This window comes from Neomonachus schauinslandi, chromosome 1 (assembly GCF_002201575.2).
Source record: "Neomonachus schauinslandi chromosome 1, ASM220157v2, whole genome shotgun sequence".
Taxonomy (NCBI): domain Eukaryota; kingdom Metazoa; phylum Chordata; class Mammalia; order Carnivora; family Phocidae; genus Neomonachus; species Neomonachus schauinslandi.
The window spans coordinates 162,268,003-162,286,419 of NC_058403.1; the positions used below are offsets into that span (position 1 = coordinate 162,268,003).

Sequence of the window (18,417 nt, forward strand, 5' to 3'; positions counted from 1 at the left end):
CATTAGCTCAAAACTGCTATATCCCTTAGACACTATACACCTCAGAAACTGGTAACACTGGGGGAGCGTGTCCATAGCTAGTAAGAGTGAAACTCTTCCTGGCATTTCTGACTCAGATTTGAAAGTGCACAAAATGTCAGAGAATAAACAGCCATTTTTGAATAACAGAAACACATTTTTTTGTTTCAATTCCATAGTGATGAATGAAGCTGTGGCAGCAGAGACTGCGATTTATCCTAATATCACTTCTTCCCTTCTTCCTTTTACTGGCAGAACTCCTTCCAGCTTTTTAATAGCAACGTAAGGGGCTGCCCTGAAGACTACATTTCCCAGCCTGCCTTACACTACAAGTGGTCATGTGACTGCCTGCTGAACAATGGGATGGGATCAACTTCCAAGTCATGTCCTTTAAAAGAGAAATCACTTACCCTCCCCTTTCCACATTCTAGAGGGTGGACTTGGCATTGCCAAGTCAGCTTTGACATCCCCCAGCAGGGCTTCTTAACCCTGGAGTCCACAGACCCGTCAAGAGGTCCATAAATAGAAATGCTGGTCTTGTAAACTTGGATGGGAAGAAAACTATGTAACTTTCTTTTCACTAACGTCTATCTGAAATTTAGCATTTCCTTCAGTTATCATGTAGGGAACAAACCATAAGTGGTATTTGCCATATCTATGACTGTCACCAACTGAAATTATAGATATTTTAATATCACATTATATTTGTTATGGATTATCTTGAAAAATCACATATACTTACCAATACTTTGAAATTATAGTAGCCGTTAGAATTGCCACTAGATCATTACTTGTATCAATAAAGCACATATTATTATAGCATGAGTTCATTTTATTTTTTTATACTTTGACAATTATATTTAAACATAATTAATTTCCATTGTAATTCTATGTGTTTTATCTTAGACATTTAAAAATATTACTCTGTGAAGTAGTCTGTAGGCTTTGTCATAGTGCCAAAGGGATTGATGGCACCAAAAGTACATTATAAAGCCTTACCTAGGGGGTGGCAGAGTAGTAATATTTATGAAACTCAGGTCTGTGGATGACCTTGTAGAGCAGAGCTACCCTTGAAGTTCTGGACCACTCCTCTAGATCAGGGCTGCCCAACAAAACTTTCTGGGATGATGAAAATGTTCTATATATGTTGTTCAATACAATAGCCTCTAGTCAAGTGGCTTTTAAGTGCTTGAGATGTGCCCAGTACAAATGAGGAACTGAATTTCACATTTTATTTAACTATACTTGATTTAAATGTAAATAGCCACAAGTACCTAGTGGCTACCATATTGGATAGCACAGGTCTAGATTTTTATATGAAAGAGAAACAGATTTCTGTCTTGTTTGAACTGCCATATTTTTGGGTCTCCCTGTTATAGCACTTCATCCTATACCTTAACTAATACACAACCCTTCCTAGAGTCAATAATAATAGTAACATACCAGGGATAGAAGGTACACTTGTACAAAGTCAACACATAAAGAAGAAAAAAAAAAAAAGAAACTAATTAAAACCAAGAATTGTAATAGGAATTTTCTAGTTAACAGGCATTCCCATATACATTATTTTGCCTGATATCTATTATCACCCTGTGATTATTATTGCCCCTATCTTATTCTCAAAGAGGTTAGGTGACTTTGCTGAAGTCACACAGAGTATAGCCAGGAGTCAATTCCAGATCTTACCACCACCATATCATGTGCTTTCTTTCCAGCATTTTGAATGCTCTGGATGGTAGTCCTACCCACTGATTTCTGGAGAGGAGAGAGGAGGCAATGGAGGTTGAATCAGTCGCCAATAGCCAAAGATGTAATCAATTATGCCTATGTAATGAAGGCTCCATTAAAAACTCAAAAGGATGAGGTTCAGAGACCTTCCAGGTTGGTGAACTAGAACACTCCCATGTACCACTGTGCTAAGCCCCAAACTCCACAAGGACATAGCTCCTTTGTTCGGGTCCTCACCCTATTATCTCTTCATCTGGCTACTGATTCATATCCTTTAATATCCTTTGTAATAATTCAGTAATCTAGTAAGATGATTTCCAGAGTTCTGTGAGCCACTAGCAACTTAATTGAACCCAAGGAGGGGGTCACGGGAACCTCTGACTTATAGCCCGTTGGGTAATAACATGGACTTGTAACTGGCATCGGAAGTGGAGGGCAGTCTTGAGGACTGATGCAAGCTGATGTTATCTCTGGGTAGATAGTGTCAGAATTGAGTTGAACTGTAGGACACCCAGCTGGTGTTAGAGAACTGCGTGGTGTGGGGGACCCCTCCCCCAGTAGGAATTGGGTACTAAATCTTTAATGTCTACATTGTTACTTCTTGACTTCATGATTTTTTTCCCCCTCAGGTTGAAGCATTGTGTATCTATTTCCCATTTTGGTAAATGAGGATTTAGCTATCTTCCACTGAGAGCCCCCTCACCCCCACAATCATAAACTCTTACCTTCCCTTCCTTTCATCTTGTCAACATAATTATAATTCCATTTAGATCAGTATCTAATTGCTGTATCAAGGTGCCTGTGTAATATGCTAGGATTACTTTTCATCTCTTCTACAAGGTTGTTTTCCCTGGAGTTAACAACTGTCTTTTTTGTTTTACTTTGTTCTTAAATACTTATCCATAATTTAATCCCAAACTTTCTGCGAACTGTCTAAATCTCCTAAATAAATGTTCAGACACATTAGGTGTTTAAGCAATTTCATTTCCTTAACAAAATCTGTACTGGAGACTTCTGCCCTGATCCAATCTGTTGTAGTTTCCCTTTTTGCATCAGGTCATCCCGAGGATTCCTCTGTCTCCCTCCTGTGTGCCATCCACCTTTTCCCATTTACCATTTCTTCTTTCTTGGTTTATATTTGTTTTTCTAGAGTTCATCCTTCAGTGGTTTCCTCAAAAATGGTGAATAAAAGGTAAATTTTTGGAGAGCCTGCATATCTGAAAATATCTTTATTCTAGCTTCATGCTCAATTAACAGTTTGTCTGGATACAGAATTGTAGATTAGAAATAATTTTCCTTCATGGTTTGAAAACATTGTTTCATTGGCTTCTGGTTTCTAGCATAGGTACTGAGAAGTCGAAAACCATTCTGATTTTTGTGGTTTCTGTCTTTCTTTCTGCAACTTCTATCATCTGGATGTTGGCATTCCTACCCCGATCCATAATTTGCTTATCTGTTATACCCTACTTTTCATTTCTTTGTCCTTTTGTTTTAATTTCTGGAAGATATTCTGAATTTCATAGTCTACTCCTTCTGTTGAATTTCAAACTTACTATATTTTTAATTTCTGAGAGTTCTTTTTTTTAAAGATTTTTTATTTTTTATTTGACAGAGAGAGAGAGCACAGCAGGGGGAGAGGTATGCAGAGGGAGAAGCAGACTCTCTGCTGAGCAGGGAGCCCGATGTGGGGCTCAATCCCAGGACCCTGGGATCATGACCCGAGCCGAAGGCAGACTTAACTGTCTGAGCCAGCCAGGCGCCCCTGAGAGTTCTTTTTCATTATCTGAATATCCCTTTTCATGGCCCTTTGTTCTTGTTTCATGAATATAATCTTTTGTCTCAATGAGAATATAAATAATAGAGGAATTTTTTGGAGTATCTAAAATTTTCATCTCTTGACATAGTCTGTTTCCTTCAAATTTAGTTTAGTCTCTGTCTTTAAGTTAGATGCCACTAATCCCATTCATGAGCAGTCCACCGCCATGACCTAGTCACCTCCCAAAGGCCCCACACCTCCAAATACCATCACAATGGGGACTGATTTATGAATTTTAGTGGGACACAAACATTCAGGCTATAGCACCATCTTTCCAGATTCCAAATTTTTTGTTGCCATTGTTTGCTCTCCTATTCTTATTATCTTTGAGGGTTAAAAAATATCCCTTTACACTCAGGGTGTTATAGGAAGGATAACAAATAAACATGCTTGATCTTTTCTTTTCTTTCTTTCTTTTTTTTTGAGTAACACATTCACATGGTTCAAGCTTCAGAAGGAAAAAAGATTATATAATGTAGTCTCTTTCCCATCCTTAATGCCCAGCCATCCAAAAGCCCTCCTAGGAAGAAACCAATGTCACCAATTTCTGCATCCCTCAGCCTACCTTAATCCTAGATTTTACTCTATATTATCAGCCTATTTGTATCCTTTTAGTCTTTGCTTTATTGCTATAGCTCCTATCATATTGTATGAAGAATTTCTTTCTTTTTTTTTTTTTTTTTTATTTGCGAGAGAGAGAATGAGAGACAGAGAGCATGAGAGGGAGGAGGGTCAGAGGGAGAAGCAGACTCCCTGCCGAGCAGGGAGCCCGATGCGGGACTCGATCCCGGGACTCCAGGATCATGACCTGAGCCGAAGGCAGTCGCTTAACCAACTGAGCCACCCAGGCGCCCTGTATGAAGAATTTCTTGAGGAAACAGATAAAAAACTGAAGGAGCCTAGCTTTTGGGGGGAGGATTAAAACAATAAGATTTATCTTTTTTATCCCTTCTATTTTATGTACACTTTCTCACCTTGTATGGCCTTGTTCATTGCCTCAGACACCAACGAGTAACCACAAAAGCTTCTCCCCAGCTACTAATAAATCAGCTCTATAAGAAGGGATCTGAGAAATTGTTTTCGTGTGAATGACTAATACAGCCTACTCTGCCATTCTTCCCCTGAAGTGGCTGAATTTTCACAGGAGATAAAACTTAAGGTCAAAGGAATTAAACTCTAGTGGCTGCCATTTTGGGAGTCACCCAGGGCAACAGGTCACTTTTGCCAAGATGTGCTGTTACTGGGACTATGCTTACCAGGAAAACAGGGTCAAGCCAGAGCAGACTCTCAACACTAGACGATTTTCAAACTATGCAAATGCCAAAGAAGCTATCTCTTACTATAGGGAGCACCAAAGCTGAATAGGCCAACTGAAACATTCATACATTAATAAAGATGCTGCTTATAGTCATTTTCCATCTAAGTAATAATGTTGGGAAACAGTACCGATTAACAAAATTACCATGAAGTAAACTTAAAATAAAAATTATCCATAAATTGTGCTTTTTAAAATGAGTGTCTTCAAAAATGTAACTGAAACCAAGATAGCAAAATGTTAGCTTCCAGTTCTATGATGAAGTAGATGGTATCAGACTCACTTTCTTGCCATAAACAATAAAAACTTGACAAAATATATAAAATAACAGTTACCTGGCTCAGAGAGCAACCAACACAGAAACTCAAGCAGGGAGCAATTGTTTTGATAGAGGGATGAGGCAGAAATAAAAGTTCGATGCTGCTAAGGTGGCTGAGATTTGGGGAGCAGGGTGGTAGAGATGGTTGAATGTGAGGGAGGGAACCCAGAAATCTACATGGAAATTGCCCTTGGATCCTTGGCTAACTCTTGGGCTACTGAGTGGTGGCTGAGACTCCTAAAAGTCTGGGAGAAAGTATGTGCTGTGAAGCTGAGACACTCTGAGTGGAAATGCCAGGTATTAAACAGTATTGGAAAGATGTGGGATTTGGGGCGATGGGAGAGTGGAAGACATAGGTGAACATACCAAACATCGACTTACAACTCAGAAAAGCCACCCATAAGATTATCAATCATACTTAGCAGTAAGGGGACCCTAAAGTAGATCTTCCCTAAATAAGTCCTTCTAGTAACTTAGCTGACTGACGGTGGCGCCTGGGTGGCTCAGTCGTTAAGCGTCTGCCTTCGGCTCAGGTCATGATCCCAGGGTCCTGGGATCGAGCCCCGCATCGGGCTCCCTGCTCCGCGGGAGGCCTGCTTCTCCCTCTCCCACTCCCCCTGCTTGTGTTCTCTCTCTTGCTGTGTGTATCTCTCTCTGTCAAATAAATAAAATCTTTAAAAAAAAAAAAAACTTAGCTGACTGAACAAATTTAAAGACTCTATAGAATACTATAAGATAGTCTAGAGTAAATCTAGCATTTACAGTGTCTGGCATATAATAAATATTTACTAAATATTGCCCTCCACCCCCTGAAAACTGTAAAAGGCACCAATTATCAAGAGATAAAACAGTGATTAAAAGCAGAGTTAATCCAGATATTTGACTTAGCAAAGACTCCAAAATAACTGTGATTAATATAGTCAAAAGAAAAGAGATAGAAAAACCAGATGAAAAAATAGAATATTTGAACTTAGAAGCCACAAAAATAAAAAATCCAAAAAACTTCCCAGAACTTCCAAAAACAGTATCAGAGATTAAAAACTCACAGGATGGATTCAACAGTAGAGTAGATATGCAGCAGACAGGATTAATGAGCCCATAGATAGGTCAATATTATATATCCAAAATAAAGCACAAAGAGAAAAAAAACAGAAAGTAATATAGAGCCATAGTCAGATGATCTAACATGCATGCAATTAGACTCACATTAGGTAGAAAAAGAAAGAATGGAAAAGAAGACAAATTTGGAAAAAATGGCAAATAATATTCAAAATCTGAGGAAACATATCTACCCCACAGATTCAAGAAGCTCAGTGACCCTCAGGCAAGACAATAAACAGAACCAAACCTAGGTACATCACAAATTGATAAAAAGCAAAGATAAAGAGAAAATCTTAAAAGTACCCATGGTGGGGTAGGGGGCGGGGAAAGGACACATTATCCTCCAGGAAACAGTAAGAATGAATGTTGATGGAGGTTAAAAACATGCTACTAAACAATGAATGGCTCAACCAAGAAATCAAAGAGGACATCAAAATTACATAAGGAGACAAATGAAAATGAAAACACAATGGTCCAAAATCTTTGGGATGCAGCAAAAGTGGTTCTAAGAGGGATGCTTATAACAATGCAGGCCTACCTCAAGAAGCAAGAAAAATCTCAAACATTAATGACCTAACCTTACCCCTAAAAGAGCTAGAAAAAGAACAAACAAAACCCAAAACAGTAGAAGGAAGGAAATAATAAAGATTAAAGTAGAAATAAGTGAAATAGAATTTTAAAAAACCCCAACAGAACAGATCAATGAAACCAGGAGCTGGTTCTTTGAAAAGATCAACAAAATTGATAAACCTTTAGCCAGACTTATTTAAAAAAAGAGAGAGGACTCAAACAAAATCAGAAATGAAAGAGGAGAAATAACAACCAATATCACAGAAATACAAAGGGTTATAAAAGAATATTATGAAAACCTATATGACAACAAATTGGACAAACTAAAAGAAATGGATAAATTCCTAGAAACATATAACCTCTTAATCAGGAAGAAACATAACTCTCCCGAATCAAGAAGAAATATAAAATTTGAACAGATCGATTACCAGAAATAAAATTGAATCAGTAACAAACAAAAGTCCAGCATCAGAGAGCTTCATAGGTGAATTCTACCAAATCTTTTTTTTTTTTTCTTTTTTACTGGCTTCTTAGAGTTTATTTTCTACTTGGTATAAGGCACATGGTTACAGGGCATCAGAAAAGTTTGCATATGGCATGGATAGTAAGAGTGGGGCTTTCTCAACTTCCTTTTTGGTGTTTTGCTGTTTTGATATAAAAGAACCCAAGTGCTTCTGTTTGCTGCAGCCTGCCTAGTCTACATAGAGGGGAGGGGTGGGGGAGGAATGGCTCTGATGAGCCTAGTGCCTCCTGAAGCCTGGTGGTTGTGATGGCCACGCAGGATCAGGGCCGGTGTTGGCTTTGCTAGGCTGGCCACCAGGCTGCTTCCTCATGGCTTCCAAAGCCAAGTCACAGGTATCAGTGTCACTGGAGGCCTGGGGAGATTCTGAGCATTCTGGGGACTCCAACACTATAGGCATGAACGGGAGAGTGGACTTCCCCCAAAAGAAGCTTGCCCACCAGTGACCCAGGTGGGCTTTTGGGAGACTGGGGTGGTGGGGGATGGCTTCCCCAGGATACTCTGCACTTCTGCAAGAGCTGTTACTGGAAGTGGAACCCAGGCGGTGCCGGTAATAGTTGTGGGTGGCCACAAGTGAGCCACTGGAGGGGATGGCTGCCAAGTGGTTGCTTGTGGGTTGGTGGTGACCCCTGGAGGGCCTCGGCCTGTGATCACAGGTGGCAGGGATGGGGACACTAGGCCATGGAGCATTTGCAGAGGAGACTGATGAAGGCCACTCGGTGACCAAGGCAGAGGCAGGGTCTCTAACAATATTTACAGAAGAATTAATACCTATTTTTCTCAAACTATTCCCAAAAACAGAAGAGGAAGAGAACTTTCCAAATTCATTCTATGAGGCCAACATTATCCTAATACAAAAACCAGATGAAGATACTACAAACAGAAAGAACTACAGGCCAATATCTCTGACAAACATAAATGCAGACAAATATTAGCAAACCAAACCCAACAATACACTAATAAAAAGCATTCACCATGATCATTGGGATTTATTCCATGGATGCAAGAGTGGTTCAATATTCACAAATCAATCAATGTGATAAATCACATTAGGTGAGAAAGGATAAAAACCGTATGATCATTTCAATAGATGCAAAAAAAAAAAAAAAAGCATCTGACAAAGTACAACACCCATTCATGATAAAAACCCTCAACAAAGTAGGTTTAGAAGGAACAAACCTCACATAATATAGGCCATCTAGGAAAAACTCAAAGCTAATCATCCTTAATGGGAAAAAACTGAGAACTTTCCCCCTAAGGTTAGGAACAACACAAGGATGTCCACTCTCATCCCTTTTATTTAACATAGTCCTGGAAGTCCTAACCATAGCAATCAGACAAGAGAAATAAATAAAAGGCATCCAAATTGGTAAGGAAAAGGTAAAACTTCCACTATTTGCAGATGACATGATAATATATATAGAAATCCCTCAAGACTCCACCAGAAAAACTACTATAACTGATAAATGAATTCAGTAAGGTCAGAGAATACAAAATTAATATACAGAAATCAATTGCATTTCTGTACACTAACAATGAAATAGCAGAAGGAGAAATTAAGAACACAACCCCATTTACAACTGCACCAAAAATAATAAAATACCTGGGAATAAACTTAACCAAGGAGGTGAAAGACCTATACTCTGAAAACTATAAAATGTTTGATGAAAGAAATTCAAGATGACACAAGCAAGTGGAAAGATATTCCATACACATGGACTGGAAGAACAAATACTGTTAAAATGTTCATACTACCCAAAGCAATCTACTGATTTAATGCAATCCCTATCAAAATATCAACAGCATTTTTCACAGAACTGGAGCAAATAATCCTAAAAGTTGTATGGAACCACGAAAGACCCCAAATAGCCAAACCAATCTTGAAAAAGGAAAAAAAGAACAAAACTGGAGGTACTAGAATCCCAGATTTCAAGAAATACTACAAAGCTGTGGTAATCAAAAAGTATGTTATTGGCACAAAAACTGACACATAGATCAATGAAAAAGAATGGAGAGCCCAGAAATACACCCACATTTATATGGTCAATTAATCTTCAACAAAGGAGGCAAGAATATACAATGAGAATAACACAGCCTCTTCAACAAATGGTGTTGGGCAAACTAGACAGCTACATGCAAAAGAATGAAATTGGACCACTTTCTTACACTATACACAAAAATTAACTCAAAAATGGATTAAGGACCTAAATGTGAGACCTGAAACCATAAAAATCCTAGAAGAGAGCACAGGCAATAAGCTCTCCAACATGGGACATAGCAACATTTTTCTAGATATGTCTCCTGAGGCAAGGGAAATAAAAGCAATAAGAAACTATCAGTAATACATCAAAATGAAAAGCTCCTGCACATTGAAGGAAACAATCAACAAAACTAAAAGGCAACCTACCGAGTGGGAGAAGATATTTGCAAATGACACATTCGATAAAGGGTTAGTATCCAAAATATATAAAGAATTTATATAACCCAACACCAAAAAACCAAATAATCCAATTAAAAAAGGGCAGAAGACATGAACATACATTTCTCCAAAGAAGATATCCAGATGGCCAACAGACACATGAAAAGACATTCAACATCACTCATCATCAGGGAAATGCAAATCAAAACCACAATAAGATATCACCTCACACCTGTCAGAATGGCTAAAATAAAAACACAAGAAACAACAAATGTTGGCAAGGACGTGGAGTAAAAGGAACCCTCTTGCACTGTTGGTGGGAATGTAAATTGGTAAAGCCACTGTGGAAAACAGTTTGGAGGTTCCTCAAAAAATTAAAAATAGAATTACCATATCATCCAGTAATCCACTAATAGGTATTACCTAAAGAGTATAAAAACACTAATTTGAAGGGACAAATGTACCCCTATGTTTATAGCAGCATTATTTACAATAGCCAAATTATGGAAGCAGCCTAAGTGTTCATTGATAGATGCATGGATAAAGAAGATGTGGTACACACACACACACACACACAAACACACACATGCATGTGCGTGCGTGCGCACACACACACACAGGAATATTACTCAGCCTTAAAAAAGAATGAAATCTTGCCATTTGAACAATGTGGATGGACCTAGAGAGTATAAGGCTAAGTGAAGTAAGTCAGAGAAAGACAAATACTATATGATTTTACTCATATGTGAAATTTAAGAAACCAAACAAAAAGAGACAAAAAACAGACTCTACAGAAAACTGATGGTCACCAGAGGGGCAGTGGGTGGGGGGATGGATGAAATAGGTGAAGGGGATTAAGAGAACACTTATTATCATGATGAGCACTGAGTCATGTATAGTTGTATAGAACTGTCGAATCCCTCTATTGTATGCCTGAAACTAATATAACACTGTATGTTAACTATACTGGAATTAAAAAAAAAAAAAAAAAGAATGTTGACTTAAGAAAAATTACATGCACACACAGAAAAATTCACAAAGTAAAAGATTTTAAAAGTTCTGAAGAAAAAAAAAGTCAACTAAAAATTCTATACCCAAGGAGGATGCCCTTTAGAAAGAAGTGTGTAGTAAGGATGCTCTCAGAAAAATAAAACAAATGAGTGTTCATTTCTTGTAGAGAATTGCCCTATGAGTAATACCAAAGGGTATGATGAATCTAAGACAGGATGTTCTTCAGGCTCAAGGGCAAATGCTCTGATACGGAAGCATACAATTTTAAGAAGGAATCAGTAGCTCCAAAATGTAAACATATGGATAAATATAGAGACTACTGACCATTAAAAACAATAGTGATAATAGGGGTGCCTGGATGGCTCAGTTGGTTAAGCGACTGCCTTCGGCTCAGGTCATGATCCTGGAGTCCCTGGATCGAGTCCCGCATCGGGCTCCCTGCTCGGCGGGGAGTCTGCTTCTCCCTCTGACCCTCCCCCCTCTCATGTGCTTGCTCTCTCTCATTCTCTCTCTCTCAAATAAATAAATAAAATCTTAAAAAAAAAACAAAAAACAATAGTGATAATAATGCCTTGTGGGGTTTATCACTAAGTAGAAATAAAAGATATGGCAAGTGTAACAAAAATGTTGGCAAGGGGAAAACAGAATACACTTGAAGTTTCTTGCTTGCTCGGGCAATGCTGAGGTAAACTGTAATAGATTAATTTGGAAATATCTATAGTAACCACTAAAGAGCTCAAGCCCCACGTTGGGGTAGAATTGACTTAAAAAAAAAAAAAAAAGAATAGGGGCGCCTGGGTGGCTCAGATGGTTAAGCGTCTGCCTTCAGCTCAGGTCATGATCCCGGGGTCCTTGGATCGAGCCCCACGTCGGGCTCCTGGCTCAGCAGGGAGCCTGCTTCTTCCTCTTCCCCCTGCTCATGCTCTCTCTCTTTCTGTATCTCTGTGTCTCAAATGAATAAATAAAATCTTTAAAAAAAGAAATTAAAAAAAAAGAATAAAAAAATGAAAGATGTTTAAAAAAATTAATAAAGTAAAAGAAAAGGGAATGAAGGAGGAAAAAACAGAACAGATAAATGCAAAACAAATGACAAGAGAATTAAACTTAACTAAATCAGTATTTATATGTAAGTGGCATAAACAATCTAATTAAAATACAAAAACTATCAGATTGGAATTTAAAAAACAGAGATACAACTAAAAACAAACAAACAAACAAACCCCAGATGCAACTAAAAAACCCCACCAATTCGCTTTTCAACAGGTTGAAAAATAAATGATTTATACCATGGCAAATAACAAAAAGAAAGTTTTTGCTATGTCAATATGAGATAAATAGATATTAAAGTAAGACGAATCATGAGAAATAACTAGAGACATTTCACAATGATAAAAGGGTCAATGCAACAGAAAGATAAATGTCCTAAACATTTATGCATCAAATAACTTAGCTTTAAAAGAAATAAAACAAAGCTGAGGATAAAAATAAGGAACAGACAAATCTATAGTTATCACCAGAGATTTTAAAACACCTCTCTCACTAACACTTACTACATCAGTAAGGATATAGAAGATTTGAACATGACTAATCAACTCAATTTAACGGACATACATAGAACAGTATATGCAACAACTACAGAAGAGAGATTCTTTTCAAGTACACATGGCACATTTACCAAAATAGATTATATTCTTAGCCATCAAGTAGATCTCAACAAATTTCAAAGGTTTAAAATTATGTTTTCTGACCACTATGGAAATGAGCTAAAGTGCAAGAACAGAAAGATGAGAAAAATCTCCAAATGACTGGAAATGAAGCAACGCAAGTCTAAGTAACCCATAGGTCCAAGAAGTCACAATAGAAACTAGAATTAATCTCTAAAAGCTAACAGGGCCTGTCCACGGCTGGGGCAGTCAGGCAATGAAAAAGAGACTGGAGGATGTTAGCTCTGGGAGGGATCCTGGGGCAGTAGACAAATCCTGTTTTACCCTGGAAGGGACTGCAGTCTTAGAAAGGTCAAGTGGCCTGCACAAGGTCTCACAGATAGTCAAGAGGCAGGGCAGGGACACTAAATGCTGGCTCCCTGATTCCAAATGCAGAAGACTTGCCCCCTTTCTTGAGCATGTGCAGAAATCAACACATGAGAGTTAAGACATGTGGGATGACTCTAATTTTAATGGATACTCACTGCTTTCATATGTCTCAAACTCTTGTCCTTATTTAGATGTTTATGCAATTACTTCCACATTACACTCCATATTGATGTCTCTTGGATTCATAGCCCTAAGTATTGATACAAATACTGCTGCTATTTACCTCTGGTCTGACCTCAGTTTGACAAAATGAGTATAAATAGAGAAAGAATAAGTAACAAAAGCTGCCCTCTGTCCACCAATCTGCATTTTGGTCATTCCTGACCGAGTAGCTGCCTTCAAATTTATCCTTTCCTTCCTTTTTTCTATCGCTACTGCCTCCTCCTGTCTCCTGCTCAGGCCTCCAGCTGTCCCTTTCCAATTCATGTCTTTCCTGGCTGCCAAAGGCATTTTTCTAACAGTCCCTACTGTGTCTCTTCTCTGCTTAACATGATTCTATGTGTTCCCCAATTCATCGGGATGAAGTCCATTCAAAATGCTCCCCAGCCCGGCCTCAACCCACCTACAATCCCACCTTTCTTTCTTTCTTTTTTTTTTTTTTTAAGATTTTATTTATTTATTTGAGAGAGAGAGTGAGAGAGAGAAAGAGCACAAGAGGGGGGAGCGGGAGAGGGAGAAGCAGACTCCCTGCTGAGCAGGGAGCCCGATGCGGGACTCGATCCCGGGACTCCAGGATCATGACCTGAGCCGAAGGCAGTCGCTTAACCAACTGAGCCACCCAGGCGCCCCTACAATCCCACCTTTCAAGCTTCACCTCTCTGCACCCTCCCCACATGCACCCTACCCATCTGTTACCTGCAAAAGGCAACATTTGTGCCTTTGAACCTGCTGTTCTCATTGTTCATCTTCTCTGTTAGCGCTTTTAGATAAAGCTGAAATGGACTCTCTTCCATGAAATCTTCCCTGTCCCCAAACTGGAATCATTTCCCTCTTTGACACTCTCTGCCCTTCCCCTGTGCATATTGATTGGCCTTTATCATATCTCTGGTGTTACAACTATAAATGCATATGCCTGCAGCCTCTAGCACCAGAACACAATCTTACTGAAGGCAGGGCTGTAACCCCTACACCTAGCTTGATACTGGAATAAGTGATGGCTTCCGTATCTGGGGTAACAGAGGATGAGCCTTTTCTAACACAGAAGAAATACAAACATCAGCTGACCTGCCATAAAGACAGGTGCCTAGAAGGGATGCGATGGGTAGAAGTCAAACGGTATCACCAGCAGGCCAGGACTGCACCACAGTAGTGTCTGATGTTCACAGTGGGTACTCTGCTGAAAGGTCATTTCCTCTCACAGGGTCTGCCCACTTTCTAGAGGGCCATGACCAGAGTCTAGTGAGATGTGTCCAAGGGGGCGTGGCCTGCCGAAGTACAGCAGGGTAGTAAATCAGTGGATGGCCTCAGTCATTAGGAGCTTCTCCAAGAGGAGCTTTTCTTCCCCACAAAGACATTTCAACTTCAGTAGGTCTGAGGTAAAGAACGGAGTTTATTTTAAAGGGAAAATAAAAATGCCCAGGTGAATTAATGCACCACTCTCCAAATTAAAAACCCTGAGGTAAACCAAAGTGCTGTCTCTCAGATAAACACCCACTTCTATGAATCATGAATTTCTGAAAGAGAGAGACAGAACCATTTGTTCAGTCTGTGGATCAATGAAGGATACAGCAATAGTGAGAATAGGCGGGTACTGTGTGCACAAGGAACAAGTGCAAGGATGTTTGTTGGGGCATTATTTGTATCAAAAGCTTGGAAACAAATGTTTTTCAACAGAAGAATGGATAGGTTTTTAAATATGTCATCAATAAAACACTCTAGGGGCGCCTGGGGGGGCTCAGTTGTTAACCGTCTGCCTTCGGCTCAGGTCATGATCCCAGGGTCCTGGAATCGAGCCCCGCATCGGGCTCCCTGCTCAGCAGGAAGCCTGCTTCTCCCTCTCCCACTCCCCCTGCTTGTGTTCCCTCTCTCACTGTGTCTCTGTCAAATAAATAAATAAAATCTTTAAAAACAAAAAAACCAAAAACCCCACTCTGCTCTGGTGAACATGGCTGAACTGGGGCTGCACCTAGCAGCCCAGATGAATCTCAAAAGTATACTTTGGAGTGGAAAAAAATAGTTGTGTAAGGATATGTACAGCGTGACACTGTCTATATAAAGTTTTATAGAAAATAAGGCGATACCTTATCTAGGGAAACCTCACACATGCAGTCTGGGTATAAACGCACACAGAGCAATGATAAGGAGCATATTCAGGGCGGGGCTTATCCCTGGGGGATAAGGGGAGAGAGAAGGCCTGTGATCAGGGAAGGGGGGGTGGGGCTTCAACTAAGTATCCCAGTCACTCTTTCTCTTTTAATTTTTAAAAAATTTTTATTATTTTTTATGTTTTTAAAAAGATTTTATGTATTCACTTTAGAGATAGATGGAGAGAGTGTGAGAGAATGAGAGAGAGCATGAGCAGGGAGAGGAACAGAGGGACAGAGACAAGCAGACTGTGCTGAGCACAGAGCTCCACAAGGGGCTTGATCCCAGGACCCTGCAATCATGACCTGAGCCGAAAGCAAGAGTTGGACACTTAACTGACTGAGCCACCCAGGCCCCCATCCCAGTCACTCTTTGGCTGAGTGTGGTATGTATGCTTTCATTACATTCACTAAGTCTTTTTGCATGCCTGAAGTATTTCATAATAAGGTTAATAGTGAAAAAAAGTTCTCAAGTATTCTATGTAAAATCTCCAGTGTTCGGTATTTTAATGCTCTGAGGGCAGAGGATAAAATCCACCACGAGTTTATCAGTCTCTTTTAAGTAACAGGTGAACTGGGTTCCCCGCCGGGCCTTGCATGGGCAAAATACTGTTTTTAGTGAACCTTACCTCCCTACTCCTCCGCATCTCCCTCCCTAACTCCTCAGCTTTAAGCTGCACTGCACCCTTTTCTTCTGAGAGCAAGCAGCAGATCAGCTGCAACACTGCCTGCCCAGTGTAATGAGTCTGACGCCTGCCACAGAGTCCTGAGTCCCCGTGGACCTCTCAGGTGGCTACGGTGTCATGGAAAGAATCCTGCACAGATGGCTCAGGGGATGTATGGTAACTACCTGTGTCACTCGTCCAAGTCCGTGGACCTGTCCTGGCCTAGGTGGCTTCATTTGTAAAGTGCATGGTTTGGATCTCTCAGGTACATCCCTTCCAGCTCTGAAATCTTTGGCACCACAAGCTGCATCCAAAAGACTCTCAGATCTGGTTCTCACCAAGGAGGAAACCTCACGATCAGTTGCCTCTTGCCCTGAACTCTGACACTGGGGAGTCGCACTGGTGTCAGGGTAAGCAAGTTATTTATTAAGAGTGTTCCACAGAAATGCTCTCCCACTTGCCTGAGTCACAGTGAAAACAGGAAGCCCACACCTTTTTCTTCTGAGGACCATCCCATGTGCCTACCACCTTCCACCAGCTGTAAAAACGTCTTCATGAAACCCCCACAGAGCCAAAGCCAAAGGGCACTGTGTGCGGGAAGGGGTGGGATGTTGGGGCAGGAGGCATGCAGGCTGCTTGCCCACAGGAAACCCGCAGCAAAGTCTAGACAGTCCAAGGAGGAATCCGTCCAAGAAGTCTGCCCGGAGATAAGGCACTTCCTAAGTAGTCTCTGCCCCTCAGGCATAAATTACTTCATTTATCCAACGATGGTACAACCCTAAAACTGAGCATAGGACATGGAGCTTAAAATAAAATTTAAAAAATTATAATAGCCCCGCCCCCCCAGTTAAAATAGAAAATGGAAGCACATATACAAGGTTCACAAGCTGAGTCTCCTTTCAGTCCTATCCCCAGCCAACCAGTTCTCTTCCCCAGTAGCAACCACTGTTTCCAATTTCTGGTATATCCCTTAGAGTTCAGGCATATACAAGCATATAAACATATAAACACATACACACACATGTATATACACATGTGATTCTTTAAAAAACATAGTACACATGTTCTATATTCTGGTTTTGGTAATTTTTTCTTTTGAAAAGTTTAAAATGTAGAGAAAACTTGAATCGATACCCCCATCTTATTCCCATAAATATGTTGTTATTTTCCCACATTTTTTTCTTAATCTATGTTTATTTTTTTCCCTGAACCCTAAAGTGTATACTGCAGATATCATGATACTTATCTTCTGAATACATTAACATGTGTCCTGTAAGAATAAGGGCATCCTCCTACACACCCATAATAACATCATCACACCTATGAAAATTAACATTAATTCAAACTATCATCTTAATATGGAGTCCATATTCAAATTTCCCCAACTGTGTCAAAGGTGAACTTGCCTTTCACATTTACTACTCTCTCCAGGAGAGTTTTCTGTACTATTCAAATAGAAACTCTTCAATCTTTGTGACAAGTAAATAATAGTGGGTTAACATCTATTTAGTGCTTACTGTGTGTAAGGCACTCTTCTAAGATTTTTCTTCTGCCATCCCTGGGTTAATTTTCTTTCTGTTTTTTTTTATAATGTCATAAGTTTGATGCATAATTTCTTTTATTTTCATTCATTTCTGTTTCATTTAAGAACTTAGGTTGGTGAATTTTCCTAAGTACTGTATGAGCTGTGTCAAAAAAAAAATTATATGTAGAATTTTCACGTTATTTTCTAGATAGTCTACAATTTTCATTTTGATTTCCTCACTGACCCAAGTGAGGAAAGTGGGAGTTTTAAAAATTCCCAGTGCTGTTTTATTTTTGTGTTTTAATTTTTTAAATTTGTATTTCTTAGTTGTATTATAGAGTGATCATGTTTTCTTGTGCTATTTCTACTTTTTTGATATGTACTGTGGTTTTCTCAGTGTCCTATTATGTGGTTAATTTTTGTGGCAATTGAAAAGAAAAAGGTTTATCAACGAATCTACCTTATTAGTTAAGGAAGCAGCAGTTTTATGTCTCTACATCCATACCAAATTCAGCATGTTAGAATTCAAATATTTTTATATTTTTGGCCTGGGAATTTGAGATGTTTCATCCTTACCACTCTGTCATGCAATTGTGCTTAATGTTGGTCTTACATGGCATATCTCTTCTACTGAATTAAAGAACCTTAGCAATGGAAAAGTATTTAAAGGGCATTTAAGCCAACCTCCATTTAGTACAGGAATTTCCCTTACAGCACCCCCAAAAGATGTTCAAATGGATTTAACTTGAATTATTGCCATGCCGGGAAACTCAGTATACTGCTGAAGTTGTGGTGCTTATGGCCTCTATCAGATGGTCAAGGATTAAAGTCCTCAGCAAGTATTAATTGGCTACCCACTCTGAGGACTACATTGCTCAGTGCACTTTCGGGAACACACAAGAGAAGGTTGATATTATACTAGAGCTGTGGTTCCCAAAGTGTGTGCCTCAGGGCACTGCAGTGAATTTGCATCATAGGATGGGATATTTTAAATTTTTCAGGAAAACAAGATAC

At 39.4% G+C, this 18,417-nt stretch overlaps 2 protein-coding genes across 3 annotated transcripts in view; both read right to left on the reverse strand.

Annotated features, from left to right (window-relative positions):
* Positions 1–18,417, reverse strand: part of ATG7 (autophagy related 7) — a 230,381-nt gene that overhangs the window by 43,960 nt on the left and 168,004 nt on the right. The window contains exon 19 of one of the 2 annotated variants that reach the window (XM_044916407.1): positions 1,705–1,773. The exons of the other annotated variant lie outside the window; for it this stretch is intronic. Within the exon in view, the coding sequence (XP_044772342.1) occupies positions 1,705–1,773 (69 nt within the window). The remainder of the gene's footprint in view (positions 1–1,704; positions 1,774–18,417) is intronic. 2 annotated transcript variants of the gene reach the window in all.
* Positions 7,608–8,610, reverse strand: LOC123326012 (pancreatic progenitor cell differentiation and proliferation factor-like). Its single transcript, XM_044918876.1, has 2 exons — positions 8,567–8,610; positions 7,608–8,130 (listed from the first exon to the last, which is right to left on the reverse strand). Exons 1-2 carry the CDS (start codon positions 8,608–8,610, stop codon positions 7,608–7,610), a joined length of 567 nt encoding a protein of 188 aa, XP_044774811.1.